This window comes from Falco punctatus (genome assembly GCF_963210335.1).
Source record: "Falco punctatus genome assembly, chromosome: 15".
In the NCBI taxonomy this organism is placed as follows: domain Eukaryota; kingdom Metazoa; phylum Chordata; class Aves; order Falconiformes; family Falconidae; genus Falco; species Falco punctatus.
In genome coordinates this window covers 212,524-224,841 of record NC_137595.1, presented here as the reverse complement: position 1 = coordinate 224,841, position 12,318 = coordinate 212,524, and the positions used below count along the sequence as shown (strand labels likewise).

General features: G+C 54.8%; 1 protein-coding gene across 9 annotated transcripts in view; it reads right to left on the bottom strand.

The window, feature by feature from the left end:
* LOC308054072 (uncharacterized protein) overlaps positions 1–2,339 on the bottom strand; it is a 37,697-nt gene extending 35,358 nt beyond the window's left edge. For 6 of the 9 annotated variants that reach the window (XR_013923936.1, XM_080366284.1, XM_080366283.1 and 3 more), the window contains exon 1: positions 2,101–2,339. Coding sequence is in view for 5 of the 9 variants with exons in the window: in XM_080366284.1 (XP_080222410.1) it covers positions 2,101–2,313 (213 nt within the window). In the remaining 4 variants the exon portion in view is untranslated. Of the gene's footprint in view, positions 1–567; positions 1,206–2,100 lie in introns of those variants that run through there. The other 3 variants (XR_013923937.1, XR_013923938.1, XR_013923939.1) reach the window with 3 other exon arrangements.
* Positions 2,340–12,318: the final 9,979 nt, after the last annotated feature.

Below are 12,318 nucleotides of genomic sequence, written 5' to 3'. Positions count from 1 at the left end.
TTCCCCCATGTGCTGGGGTGCGGTGCAATGGGACATTGTGAGTGGAATGAACTTCCTCATGCCACAAGAAGCAGTCATTCCTTGCTATGTAGTCTTGCTACTTAGTCATTCTAGTGCTTGTCTGAATTAATCTCATCAGCAGAGAAGTAACCTGGGAAAACCCAAATACTGCTCTGCTGGACACTTCCCGGTCACGGCCACCAGTACCGGGGCAGGGAGAGGGGAGGAGGATGAGGCTTTTCAGCAGCAGGAAGCTGTTCCTTTGGCTTGGCCATACAGTGCAGCATTAGCAGGGGCTTGAGCCCACTAGAAATACCTGCATGTCTGGTGGTTCACGTGGCATCATTGTAAAGTGTGGCTACTTCAGCTATATCTTCAGTATGCTCACTGTTTCAGCTTTTCTAGTGCACCTGAGTTTTCCTGGCTTTATAGTTTTCAGTGTTTACACTAAGAAGGTGGTGAATATTGAAGACACCTGCCATGAAAGTAATTCTCCCACCTTCCTAATGGGTATTTATTACCAATTAATCTCAGTGGAAACAAGCAGTGAAGAAAGCTTCCACATACCCATGCAGGGAAGCCATTTCTCTCTTAGAGCTCCCGTTCCTATTTCTTCCAGAAGCACATCCACCAGCTGACTGCTGGTCTTCCCCTCAGCCAGAGAACCCCACTGGTCAACTCCGCCTGGAATCACCTCTGCAACAGCAAAAAGACACTGAGCTGCTAGGAGAATGTGCCCACACATACTGGTTTTGTGTGAATCTCACTAGGAGCCTAACGATAGATACAGATCTCCAGGCATTTGGTTGGTCTCCTAAGCTGTCTAAGGCAAAACGGAACACCCTGCAAGCACCTCTCAGGCCACTCCTAAAAGCCTAAGAGAAAACGGGGTGTTGCAGGTGGGGTTAGGGGCTGGGGTTAGGGGTGTGGGAAAATCACCCTGAGGTGGGGGGGGAACTCGAGAAAATTGCGTCCTAACGGAAGCAGGGTATTACGGAAAGCTTTTTTTAGGGTAGGATACAGCTACAGCCTCGAGGACGGTCGGCACGCACACAGCCTGTACCGCCGCCGTTCCCTAAGCAGCGGCTCGGCGCACGCCGACAGCGGTGACGGAGGACGAGCTTAAGGCAAAAAGCCAAAAGCAAACCCCTCAAAGCCCAGAACCGTTCTCAGGAACGCAGGAGTTAAGCCTAAAAGCGGTTGAAAGCTGCCTCCTACCTCTTCCCCCTCCGAGACCGGCACGTTTCCTCGCGATCCCTTTTCGCAAACAAAAGACGGACGCCTGCGGTATCAGCTTGGTCCCGAAGCACCACGACGCGCTTGCTGGCTACACGCTCTCTTCTGACAAGGCTGACAGCTTCTCCGCACACGACAGCCGAGGCCCTGTGAAACACGAGGAAGGCAAACACCGGTAACGTCTCGCAGGGGTCAGGAGGAAGTCAGGATGCACTCCATTCGGAGCCCGACGCGTTACCCAAAGGAATTACCCCAGCAGAACAAGAGGCAGGAACGATCGGTAGACAGGCAGACAACATGCACGGCAGCGATACCCCCGTCAGACTTGCAGGGCGCTTCCAGTCCCAGCCGGCTGCCGCGGCTCAGGCCGGCGGCTGGGGGAAAGACAAAGCCCCGCGCAGAGCTGCGGCGGCTGCCCGGGCAGCCCAGAGGCGGCGGGGGGGGGGGGGGGGGGCGGCAGGTCGCCGCGGGCCGACCCCTCCCTCTCCCGGGCCCCGCCAGGCCGCCACAAGCGGCGAGCACCGGGGCCGCCCCGCCGCCGCTCCTCGCCTCCTCGCTGAGGTAGCGGCGCAGCCCCGAGAGACAAAAAAAAAAAAAAAAAAAAAAAAACCCAGCCCAAAATAGGCAGCACCGTGAGGAGCCCGCTGACCACCGTCGCTGCCGGGGAGACGAGAACGGCCGGCAGCCCCGCCGGTCCCGGGCCGGGCCGGGCCGCCCGCCTCAGCCCGCCCGCCGCCGGCACCAGGCGCTCCCCGCCGCGGCCGAGCGCCGGCCCGCCGCATCCCCCGCCCCGCCCCCCCCGCTTCGGCCGCTGCCCGCCGGCCCCCGCCCGCCCGCCCGCCCGCCCTCAGGCCGAGCGCTCACCCAGCGCGCCGCCGCACGTCCCGGCCCGAAAGTCTTCCAGGCTGCCGGCGAAGGCTCCGCACCGCCACGGGCGCGGCGGCGCGCCGCGCGGGCTTGAAATGAACCCCACTTCCGGGGCCGTCTGCGTAACCCGTACGTGCGAGGCCGAAGCCCCGCCCCTAGGGGGCAAGCCGTTTCCGCGCACGCGCAAAAGCGGAATTGCGTCATACGCATGCGACGTCGCCGGAGACCACGCCCCCTTTGGCTTCAGTCCGGCACTGCGCATGCGCTGCCCTTAGTTTTGCCAGTACCTCTTCTGCGCATGCGCGAAAGCGGAATTGCGTCATACGCATGCGACGCCGCCGGAGACCACGCCCCCTTTGGCTTCAAGCCGGCACTGCGCATGCGCTGCCCTTAGTTTTGCCAGTACCTCTTCTGCGCATGCGCAGAAGCGGAATTGCGTCATCACCACGCGACTACTCCCCCAGACCACGCCCCCTTTGGCTTCAAGCCCCGTCTGCGCATGCGCTGCCCTTACTCTGCAGGGCGGCCACGCTGCTGCCGCCTGGCGAAAAAATTTGGGTACTGCAGCCAGTCTACCTAACAGACTGCACCCTTTATTAGACGAATGGAAGCGAGAAGGGAACTCTGCCCACGGCCCCTTAGCAAGTCGCCCGGCTTCACATCTCGCTGGATCAACTTCTTCCAGTGAACATATTCAATTCCACCAGTCTAGAGAAAAAGAGAAAAAAAAAAAAAAAAAAAAAAAAAAGAAAAAACAAAAGAATCACTCGAGAGACCAGGCATACACTTTTTTTTTTTTTTTTTCCTTATAAAAACACCAGCAACATTGTCTTCACGATAAAAGAGGCAATGAAACCTTTTCTTGTCAAATGTAAGGGCACTAAAGAGAAGGTAATTCGACAGACAAGACAGAAACCTCTCCAGCTCTTTCCCCACGTCTATTTGGCATTCGTTTCCAAAAACTTTCTCGGGTGAACGTCTTTTGTCTTTGAGCAGTGCGACAGGCGGTTTGCAAACGGCACAAGTCTCTGCTTTTGAAAAATCAACTCAGACTCTGTAATCACTTTAGATGGGGCACTTTGTGTTTCAGAGAAACAAAACCAACGCTGAGTCTTTCCTTGAACGACACAGGCCTGTTCACCTTTAAATCAGAGAAACAACGGACGTGGTTCTGATCTCTCAAGGAATCTTTACTTTCCAACAGACTGCACCGTCAGGATCAACAAAGCAGTTTCCTACCGTTTCGCCAGCGAGCCAGAGGACTGTCTCGAGACTAAGTTTCCTTGAACAAACACCGAAGAGATCTTCAAGACTCGGTCCAAATGGCTCCGTCAACCTTGAAATCGTAGTCCCCTTCAGCTCCACACCGCTTCATTCTGGGAACGCCCGCTAGAAAAAAAAGAAACAGTTTATTCAGTGTAACGATTCGATTGGTATACAAGCCTTCAAGGCTCCCAAGACCAAGCCTAAGAGGGTCAGGACCGTGCATGTTTGTACTCGCAGTGAAGCTCAACACCTTAGGCAACCCTCAGCCGAGACAACGGTGAAAAACTCACCGGCGCCGAACGTTTCCTCGTCTGTAAGCTGCCCATCCTTAGCATGCAGGACTCCACATTCAAAATTCACAGGTCCCGGAGAAAGAAAACCAAAAACTACAGGACAAACAGACAATCAAACAAAAGACCTCAAATAAGGTTTCCTCTAAGGACTGTTAGATACATCTTTTGTACACGACCTACGCACGGCAACATACGCTTCGTACCAGCTCCGTTACATGCTCAAGTAGCAGACGCCTCAGACTCTGCTTTCCATCACAGATTACGATTTTTTGATGACGTTACTAAAGCTGGTCATCTATTAGTACGATAGGTTATGCCAGTGCCTGAAATGATTTTCGATCTCAGACGCTGCACAGAAACGCCGCAGTTTTTCACTGCAATAAGCAATTGATACCTCAGTCGGTACACGTCACCGAGTGAGTGCTAGGAGTGAAAAGTTTACATTTACCTCTCGCTCTTCGACAGCCAATGAATCCTGTAAACAAAACAACATCTTTAGCACACCGGTACCGAAGACACAGCGCAAAACCCCCCGTTAATGTGCTCCTGTATTTGTTTTAATTTCAAAGTAGCCACTTCAACTGATAAAGACAGCCGATTCTCTACCTGTAACTCTACTCCTCCTTATTATCCTGCTACAGAAAGAAACAAACCGCTAGCATTTCTACGTAACGACTTATTTTTCCAGAGAAGAATAAAAAGCCACAACCGACCAACCAAAAAAAAAAAACCAAACAGAAACAAAACAAACAAAAAAAAAAAACCCCCAAAACAACTCACCTCCTACCTTCTGTGTCCCAGGATGAAAAGTTTCCTTCGGGTTCTTCCCAAATTTGTCATGACCCACAGGACTGAAATGCAAACGAAATACTGCTTTAGAGGAGAGCGAGCACACACCTCGACATTAAACCATGAACTGGCTGTAGTCGGAATCGATTGCGAGAAGAATCGTTCAAAGAGCCTCGCTGACGTGGAATTTTTTGCGGAAGAGCCATTTATTTCCCACACGACTAACCGCTGAGACTTCTTAAACTTCTTTCTGATTTTAAAAACAGAAACAACTAGGACCCTGCACGGAGATCACTTTTAAGCGTACCGTATTTACTTAGGAAGCACAGAACTTTATTCCCTCGTCCTTCGCTTCGGCTTTCTACGTAACTGTCGTGAGCGTTTTAGGAAGACTCGGTAACCTATCCTATTTCATAAGCTTCTCTTCCATCCCTTTGAAAACAACTCCAGGCACGTCAAATGAAAAACGAGCTGCTCGGCGTCAGGCTCGTACCCCAAAGATCCACAAGCAAGACCAGCTGCCTCGCTCAACGGAAAGACCTCACGTACAGCATTTCTTCCCAACTCGTGTTTCTACGTGACTGTCATTTTCGCCCCTTTTTTTTCCCCTACCGTGAATTTCTGGAGCTGCGCAGCACGCCACGGAGTGCCAAATGCAGTCTGTCTGAGGCACACCGAGCTGACACGGAGGTCACATCCGATGCGCCTCTCCATCATCGCTTACGCTAGGCCACCACGCCGACAGGATCTCCCGTAGTTCCCTTCGAAAGCAATTAAAAGGCTGAGTTTAATTTAATTGACAAAAAAGCAGGTTTGTCGTGCAGCTGAAATTCGTTGACATAGTCGGTACCGAAACTCACGCTGGCTGTGAACGGGGTGAAATGGCAAAGGACCATCAGCCAGGCCCGAGGGAAGGCTCAAAGGCTGTACAAGCTAAAGAACAGCCAGGGAAGGGATTTTAGTCCGAGCCCAGGCGGGCAAAAGGAGATGACGTTAGTCCTGCTGCCTGCAGGCGTGTGGGAAAATCACCCCGGGGTGGGGGGGGGAACTCGAGAAAATTGCGTCCTAACGGAAGCAGGGTATTACGGAGAGCTTTTTTTAGGGTAGGATACAGCTACAGCCTCGAGGACGGTCGGCACGCACACAGCCTGTACCGCCACCGCTCCCTAAGCAGCGGCTCGGCGCACGCCGACAGCGGTGACGGAGGACGAGCTTAAGGCAAAAAGCCAAAAGCAAACCCCTCAAAGCCCAGAACCGTTCTCAGGAACGCAGGAGTCAAGCCTAAAAGCGGTTGAAAGCTGCCTCCTACCTCTTCCCCCTCCGACACCGGCACGTTTCCTCGCGATCCCTTTTCGCAAACAAAAGACGGACGCCTGCGGTATCAGCTTGGTCCCGAAGCACCACGACGCGCTTGCTGGCTACACGCTCTCTTCTGACAAGGCTGACAGCTTCTCCGCACGCGACAGCCGAGGCCCTGTGAAACACGAGGAAGGCAAACACCGGTAACGTCTCGCAGGGGTCAGGAGGAAGTCAGGATGCACTCCATTCGGAGCCCGACGCGTTACCCAAAGGAATTACCCCAGCAGAACAAGAGGCAGGAACGATCGGTAGACAGGCAGACCACATGCACGGCAGCGATACCCCCGTCAGACTTGCAGGGCGCTTCCAGTCCCAGCCGGCTGCCGCGGCTCAGGCCGGCGGCTGGGGGAAAGACAAAGCCCCGCGCAGAGCTGCGGCGGCTGCCCGGGCAGCCCAGAGGCGGCGGGGGGGGGGGGGGCGGCAGGTCGCCGCGGGCCGACCCCTCCCTCTCCCGGGCCCCGCCAGGCCGCCACAAGCGGCGAGCACCGGGGCCGCCCCGCCGCCGCTCCTCGCCTCCTCGCTGAGGTAGCGGCGCAGCCCCGAGAGACAAAAAAAAAAAAAAAACAAAAAAAAAAAATCCAGCCCAAAATAGGCAGCACCGTGAGGAGCCCGCTGACCACCGTCGCTGCCGGGGAGACGAGAACGGCCGGCAGCCCCGCCGGTCCCGGGCCGGGCCGGGCCGCCCGCCTCAGCCCGCCCGCCGCCGGCACCAGGCGCTCCCCGCCGCGGCCGAGCGCCGGCCCGCCGCATCCCCCGCCCCGCCCCCCCCGCTTCGGCCGCTGCCCGCCGGCCCCCGCCCGCCCGCCCGCCCGCCCTCAGGCCGAGCGCTCACCCAGCGCGCCGCCGCACGTCCCGGCCCGAAAGTCTTCCAGGCTGCCGGCGAAGGCTCCGCACCGCCACGGGCGCGGCGGCGCGCCGCGCGGGCTTGAAATGAACCCCACTTCCGGGGCCGTCTGCGTAACCCGTACGTGCGAGGCCGAAGCCCCGCCCCTAGGGGGCAAGCCGTTTCCGCGCACGCGCAAAAGCGGAATTGCGTCATACGCATGCGACGTCGCCGGAGACCACGCCCCCTTTGGCTTCAGTCCGGCACTGCGCATGCGCTGCCCTTAGTTTTGCCAGTACCTCTTCTGCGCATGCGCGAAAGCGGAATTGCGTCATACGCATGCGACGCCGCCGGAGACCACGCCCCCTTTGGCTTCAAGCCGGCACTGCGCATGCGCTGCCCTTAGTTTTGCCAGTACCTCTTCTGCGCATGCGCAGAAGCGGAATTGCGTCATCACCACGCGACTACTCCCCCAGACCACGCCCCCTTTGGCTTCAAGCCCCGTCTGCGCATGCGCTGCCCTTACTCTGCAGGGCGGCCACGCTGCTGCCGCCTGGCGAAAAAATTTGGGTACTGCAGCCAGTCTACCTAACAGACTGCACCCTTTATTAGACGAATGGAAGCGAGAAGGGAACTCTGCCCACGGCCCCTTAGCAAGTCGCCCGGCTTCACATCTCGCTGGATCAACTTCTTCCAGTGAACATATTCAATTCCACCAGTCTAGAGAAAAAGAGAAAAAAAAAAAAAAAAAAAAAAAAAAGAAAAAACAAAAGAATCACTCGAGAGACCAGGCATACACTTTTTTTTTTTTTTTTTCCTTATAAAAACACCAGCAACATTGTCTTCACGATAAAAGAGGCAATGAAACCTTTTCTTGTCAAATGTAAGGGCACTAAAGAGAAGGTAATTCGACAGACAAGACAGAAACCTCTCCAGCTCTTTCCCCACGTCTATTTGGCATTCGTTTCCAAAAACTTTCTCGGGTGAACGTCTTTTGTCTTTGAGCAGTGCGACAGGCGGTTTGCAAACGGCACAAGTCTCTGCTTTTGAAAAATCAACTCAGACTCTGTAATCACTTTAGATGGGGCACTTTGTGTTTCAGAGAAACAAAACCAACGCTGAGTCTTTCCTTGAACGACACAGGCCTGTTCACCTTTAAATCAGAGAAACAACGGACGTGGTTCTGATCTCTCAAGGAATCTTTACTTTCCAACAGACTGCACCGTCAGGATCAACAAAGCAGTTTCCTACCGTTTCGCCAGCGAGCCAGAGGACTGTCTCGAGACTAAGTTTCCTTGAACAAACACCGAAGAGATCTTCAAGACTCGGTCCAAATGGCTCCGTCAACCTTGAAATCGTAGTCCCCTTCAGCTCCACACCGCTTCATTCTGGGAACGCCCGCTAGAAAAAAAAGAAACAGTTTATTCAGTGTAACGATTCGATTGGTATACAAGCCTTCAAGGCTCCCAAGACCAAGCCTAAGAGGGTCAGGACCGTGCATGTTTGTACTCGCAGTGAAGCTCAACACCTTAGGCAACCCTCAGCCGAGACAACGGTGAAAAACTCACCGGCGCCGAACGTTTCCTCGTCTGTAAGCTGCCCATCCTTAGCATGCAGGACTCCACATTCAAAATTCACAGGTCCCGGAGAAAGAAAACCAAAAACTACAGGACAAACAGACAATCAAACAAAAGACCTCAAATAAGGTTTCCTCTAAGGACTGTTAGATACATCTTTTGTACACGACCTACGCACGGCAACATACGCTTCGTACCAGCTCCGTTACATGCTCAAGTAGCAGACGCCTCAGACTCTGCTTTCCATCACAGATTACGATTTTTTGATGACGTTACTAAAGCTGGTCATCTATTAGTACGATAGGTTATGCCAGTGCCTGAAATGATTTTCGATCTCAGACGCTGCACAGAAACGCCGCAGTTTTTCACTGCAATAAGCAATTGATACCTCAGTCGGTACACGTCACCGAGTGAGTGCTAGGAGTGAAAAGTTTACATTTACCTCTCGCTCTTCGACAGCCAATGAATCCTGTAAACAAAACAACATCTTTAGCACACCGGTACCGAAGACACAGCGCAAAACCCCCCGTTAATGTGCTCCTGTATTTGTTTTAATTTCAAAGTAGCCACTTCAACTGATAAAGACAGCCGATTCTCTACCTGTAACTCTACTCCTCCTTATTATCCTGCTACAGAAAGAAACAAACCGCTAGCATTTCTACGTAACGACTTATTTTTCCAGAGAAGAATAAAAAGCCACAACCGACCAACCAAAAAAAAAAAACCAAACAGAAACAAAACAAACAAAAAAAAAAAACCCCCAAAACAACTCACCTCCTACCTTCTGTGTCCCAGGATGAAAAGTTTCCTTCGGGTTCTTCCCAAATTTGTCATGACCCACAGGACTGAAATGCAAACGAAATACTGCTTTAGAGGAGAGCGAGCACACACCTCGACATTAAACCATGAACTGGCTGTAGTCGGAATCGATTGCGAGAAGAATCGTTCAAAGAGCCTCGCTGACGTGGAATTTTTTGCGGAAGAGCCATTTATTTCCCACACGACTAACCGCTGAGACTTCTTAAACTTCTTTCTGATTTTAAAAACAGAAACAACTAGGACCCTGCACGGAGATCACTTTTAAGCGTACCGTATTTACTTAGGAAGCACAGAACTTTATTCCCTCGTCCTTCGCTTCGGCTTTCTACGTAACTGTCGTGAGCGTTTTAGGAAGACTCGGTAACCTATCCTATTTCATAAGCTTCTCTTCCATCCCTTTGAAAACAACTCCAGGCACGTCAAATGAAAAACGAGCTGCTCGGCGTCAGGCTCGTACCCCAAAGATCCACAAGCAAGACCAGCTGCCTCGCTCAACGGAAAGACCTCACGTACAGCATTTCTTCCCAACTCGTGTTTCTACGTGACTGTCATTTTCGCCCCTTTTTTTTCCCCTACCGTGAATTTCTGGAGCTGCGCAGCACGCCACGGAGTGCCAAATGCAGTCTGTCTGAGGCACACCGAGCTGACACGGAGGTCACATCCGATGCGCCTCTCCATCATCGCTTACGCTAGGCCACCACGCCGACAGGATCTCCCGTAGTTCCCTTCGAAAGCAATTAAAAGGCTGAGTTTAATTTAATTGACAAAAAAGCAGGTTTGTCGTGCAGCTGAAATTCGTTGACATAGTCGGTACCGAAACTCACGCTGGCTGTGAACGGGGTGAAATGGCAAAGGACCATCAGCCAGGCCCGAGGGAAGGCTCAAAGGCTGTACAAGCTAAAGAACAGCCAGGGAAGGGATTTTAGTCCGAGCCCAGGCGGGCAAAAGGAGATGACGTTAGTCCTGCTGCCTGCAGGCGTGTGGGAAAATCACCCCGGGGTGGGGGGGGGAACTCGAGAAAATTGCGTCCTAACGGAAGCAGGGTATTACGGAGAGCTTTTTTTAGGGTAGGATACAGCTACAGCCTCGAGGACGGTCGGCACGCACACAGCCTGTACCGCCACCGCTCCCTAAGCAGCGGCTCGGCGCACGCCGACAGCGGTGACGGAGGACGAGCTTAAGGCAAAAAGCCAAAAGCAAACCCCTCAAAGCCCAGAACCGTTCTCAGGAACGCAGGAGTCAAGCCTAAAAGCGGTTGAAAGCTGCCTCCTACCTCTTCCCCCTCCGACACCGGCACGTTTCCTCGCGATCCCTTTTCGCAAACAAAAGACGGACGCCTGCGGTATCAGCTTGGTCCCGAAGCACCACGACGCGCTTGCTGGCTACACGCTCTCTTCTGACAAGGCTGACAGCTTCTCCGCACGCGACAGCCGAGGCCCTGTGAAACACGAGGAAGGCAAACACCGGTAACGTCTCGCAGGGGTCAGGAGGAAGTCAGGATGCACTCCATTCGGAGCCCGACGCGTTACCCAAAGGAATTACCCCAGCAGAACAAGAGGCAGGAACGATCGGTAGACAGGCAGACCACATGCACGGCAGCGATACCCCCGTCAGACTTGCAGGGCGCTTCCAGTCCCAGCCGGCTGCCGCGGCTCAGGCCGGCGGCTGGGGGAAAGACAAAGCCCCGCGCAGAGCTGCGGCGGCTGCCCGGGCAGCCCAGAGGCGGCGGGGGGGGGGGGGGCGGCAGGTCGCCGCGGGCCGACCCCTCCCTCTCCCGGGCCCCGCCAGGCCGCCACAAGCGGCGAGCACCGGGGCCGCCCCGCCGCCGCTCCTCGCCTCCTCGCTGAGGTAGCGGCGCAGCCCCGAGAGACAAAAAAAAAAAAAAAACAAAAAAAAAAAATCCAGCCCAAAATAGGCAGCACCGTGAGGAGCCCGCTGACCACCGTCGCTGCCGGGGAGACGAGAACGGCCGGCAGCCCCGCCGGTCCCGGGCCGGGCCGGGCCGCCCGCCTCAGCCCGCCCGCCGCCGGCACCAGGCGCTCCCCGCCGCGGCCGAGCGCCGGCCCGCCGCATCCCCCGCCCCGCCCCCCCCGCTTCGGCCGCTGCCCGCCGGCCCCCGCCCGCCCGCCCGCCCGCCCTCAGGCCGAGCGCTCACCCAGCGCGCCGCCGCACGTCCCGGCCCGAAAGTCTTCCAGGCTGCCGGCGAAGGCTCCGCACCGCCACGGGCGCGGCGGCGCGCCGCGCGGGCTTGAAATGAACCCCACTTCCGGGGCCGTCTGCGTAACCCGTACGTGCGAGGCCGAAGCCCCGCCCCTAGGGGGCAAGCCGTTTCCGCGCACGCGCAAAAGCGGAATTGCGTCATACGCATGCGACGTCGCCGGAGACCACGCCCCCTTTGGCTTCAGTCCGGCACTGCGCATGCGCTGCCCTTAGTTTTGCCAGTACCTCTTCTGCGCATGCGCGAAAGCGGAATTGCGTCATACGCATGCGACGCCGCCGGAGACCACGCCCCCTTTGGCTTCAAGCCGGCACTGCGCATGCGCTGCCCTTAGTTTTGCCAGTACCTCTTCTGCGCATGCGCAGAAGCGGAATTGCGTCATCACCACGCGACTACTCCCCCAGACCACGCCCCCTTTGGCTTCAAGCCCCGTCTGCGCATGCGCTGCCCTTACTCTGCAGGGCGGCCACGCTGCTGCCGCCTGGCGAAAAAATTTGGGTACTGCAGCCAGTCTACCTAACAGACTGCACCCTTTATTAGACGAATGGAAGCGAGAAGGGAACTCTGCCCACGGCCCCTTAGCAAGTCGCCCGGCTTCACATCTCGCTGGATCAACTTCTTCCAGTGAACATATTCAATTCCACCAGTCTAGAGAAAAAGAGAAAAAAAAAAAAAAAAAAAAAAAAAAGAAAAAACAAAAGAATCACTCGAGAGACCAGGCATACACTTTTTTTTTTTTTTTTTCCTTATAAAAACACCAGCAACATTGTCTTCACGATAAAAGAGGCAATGAAACCTTTTCTTGTCAAATGTAAGGGCACTAAAGAGAAGGTAATTCGACAGACAAGACAGAAACCTCTCCAGCTCTTTCCCCACGTCTATTTGGCATTCGTTTCCAAAAACTTTCTCGGGTGAACGTCTTTTGTCTTTGAGCAGTGCGACAGGCGGTTTGCAAACGGCACAAGTCTCTGCTTTTGAAAAATCAACTCAGACTCTGTAATCACTTTAGATGGGGCACTTTGTGTTTCAGAGAAACAAAACCAACGCTGAGTCTTTCCTTGAACGACACAG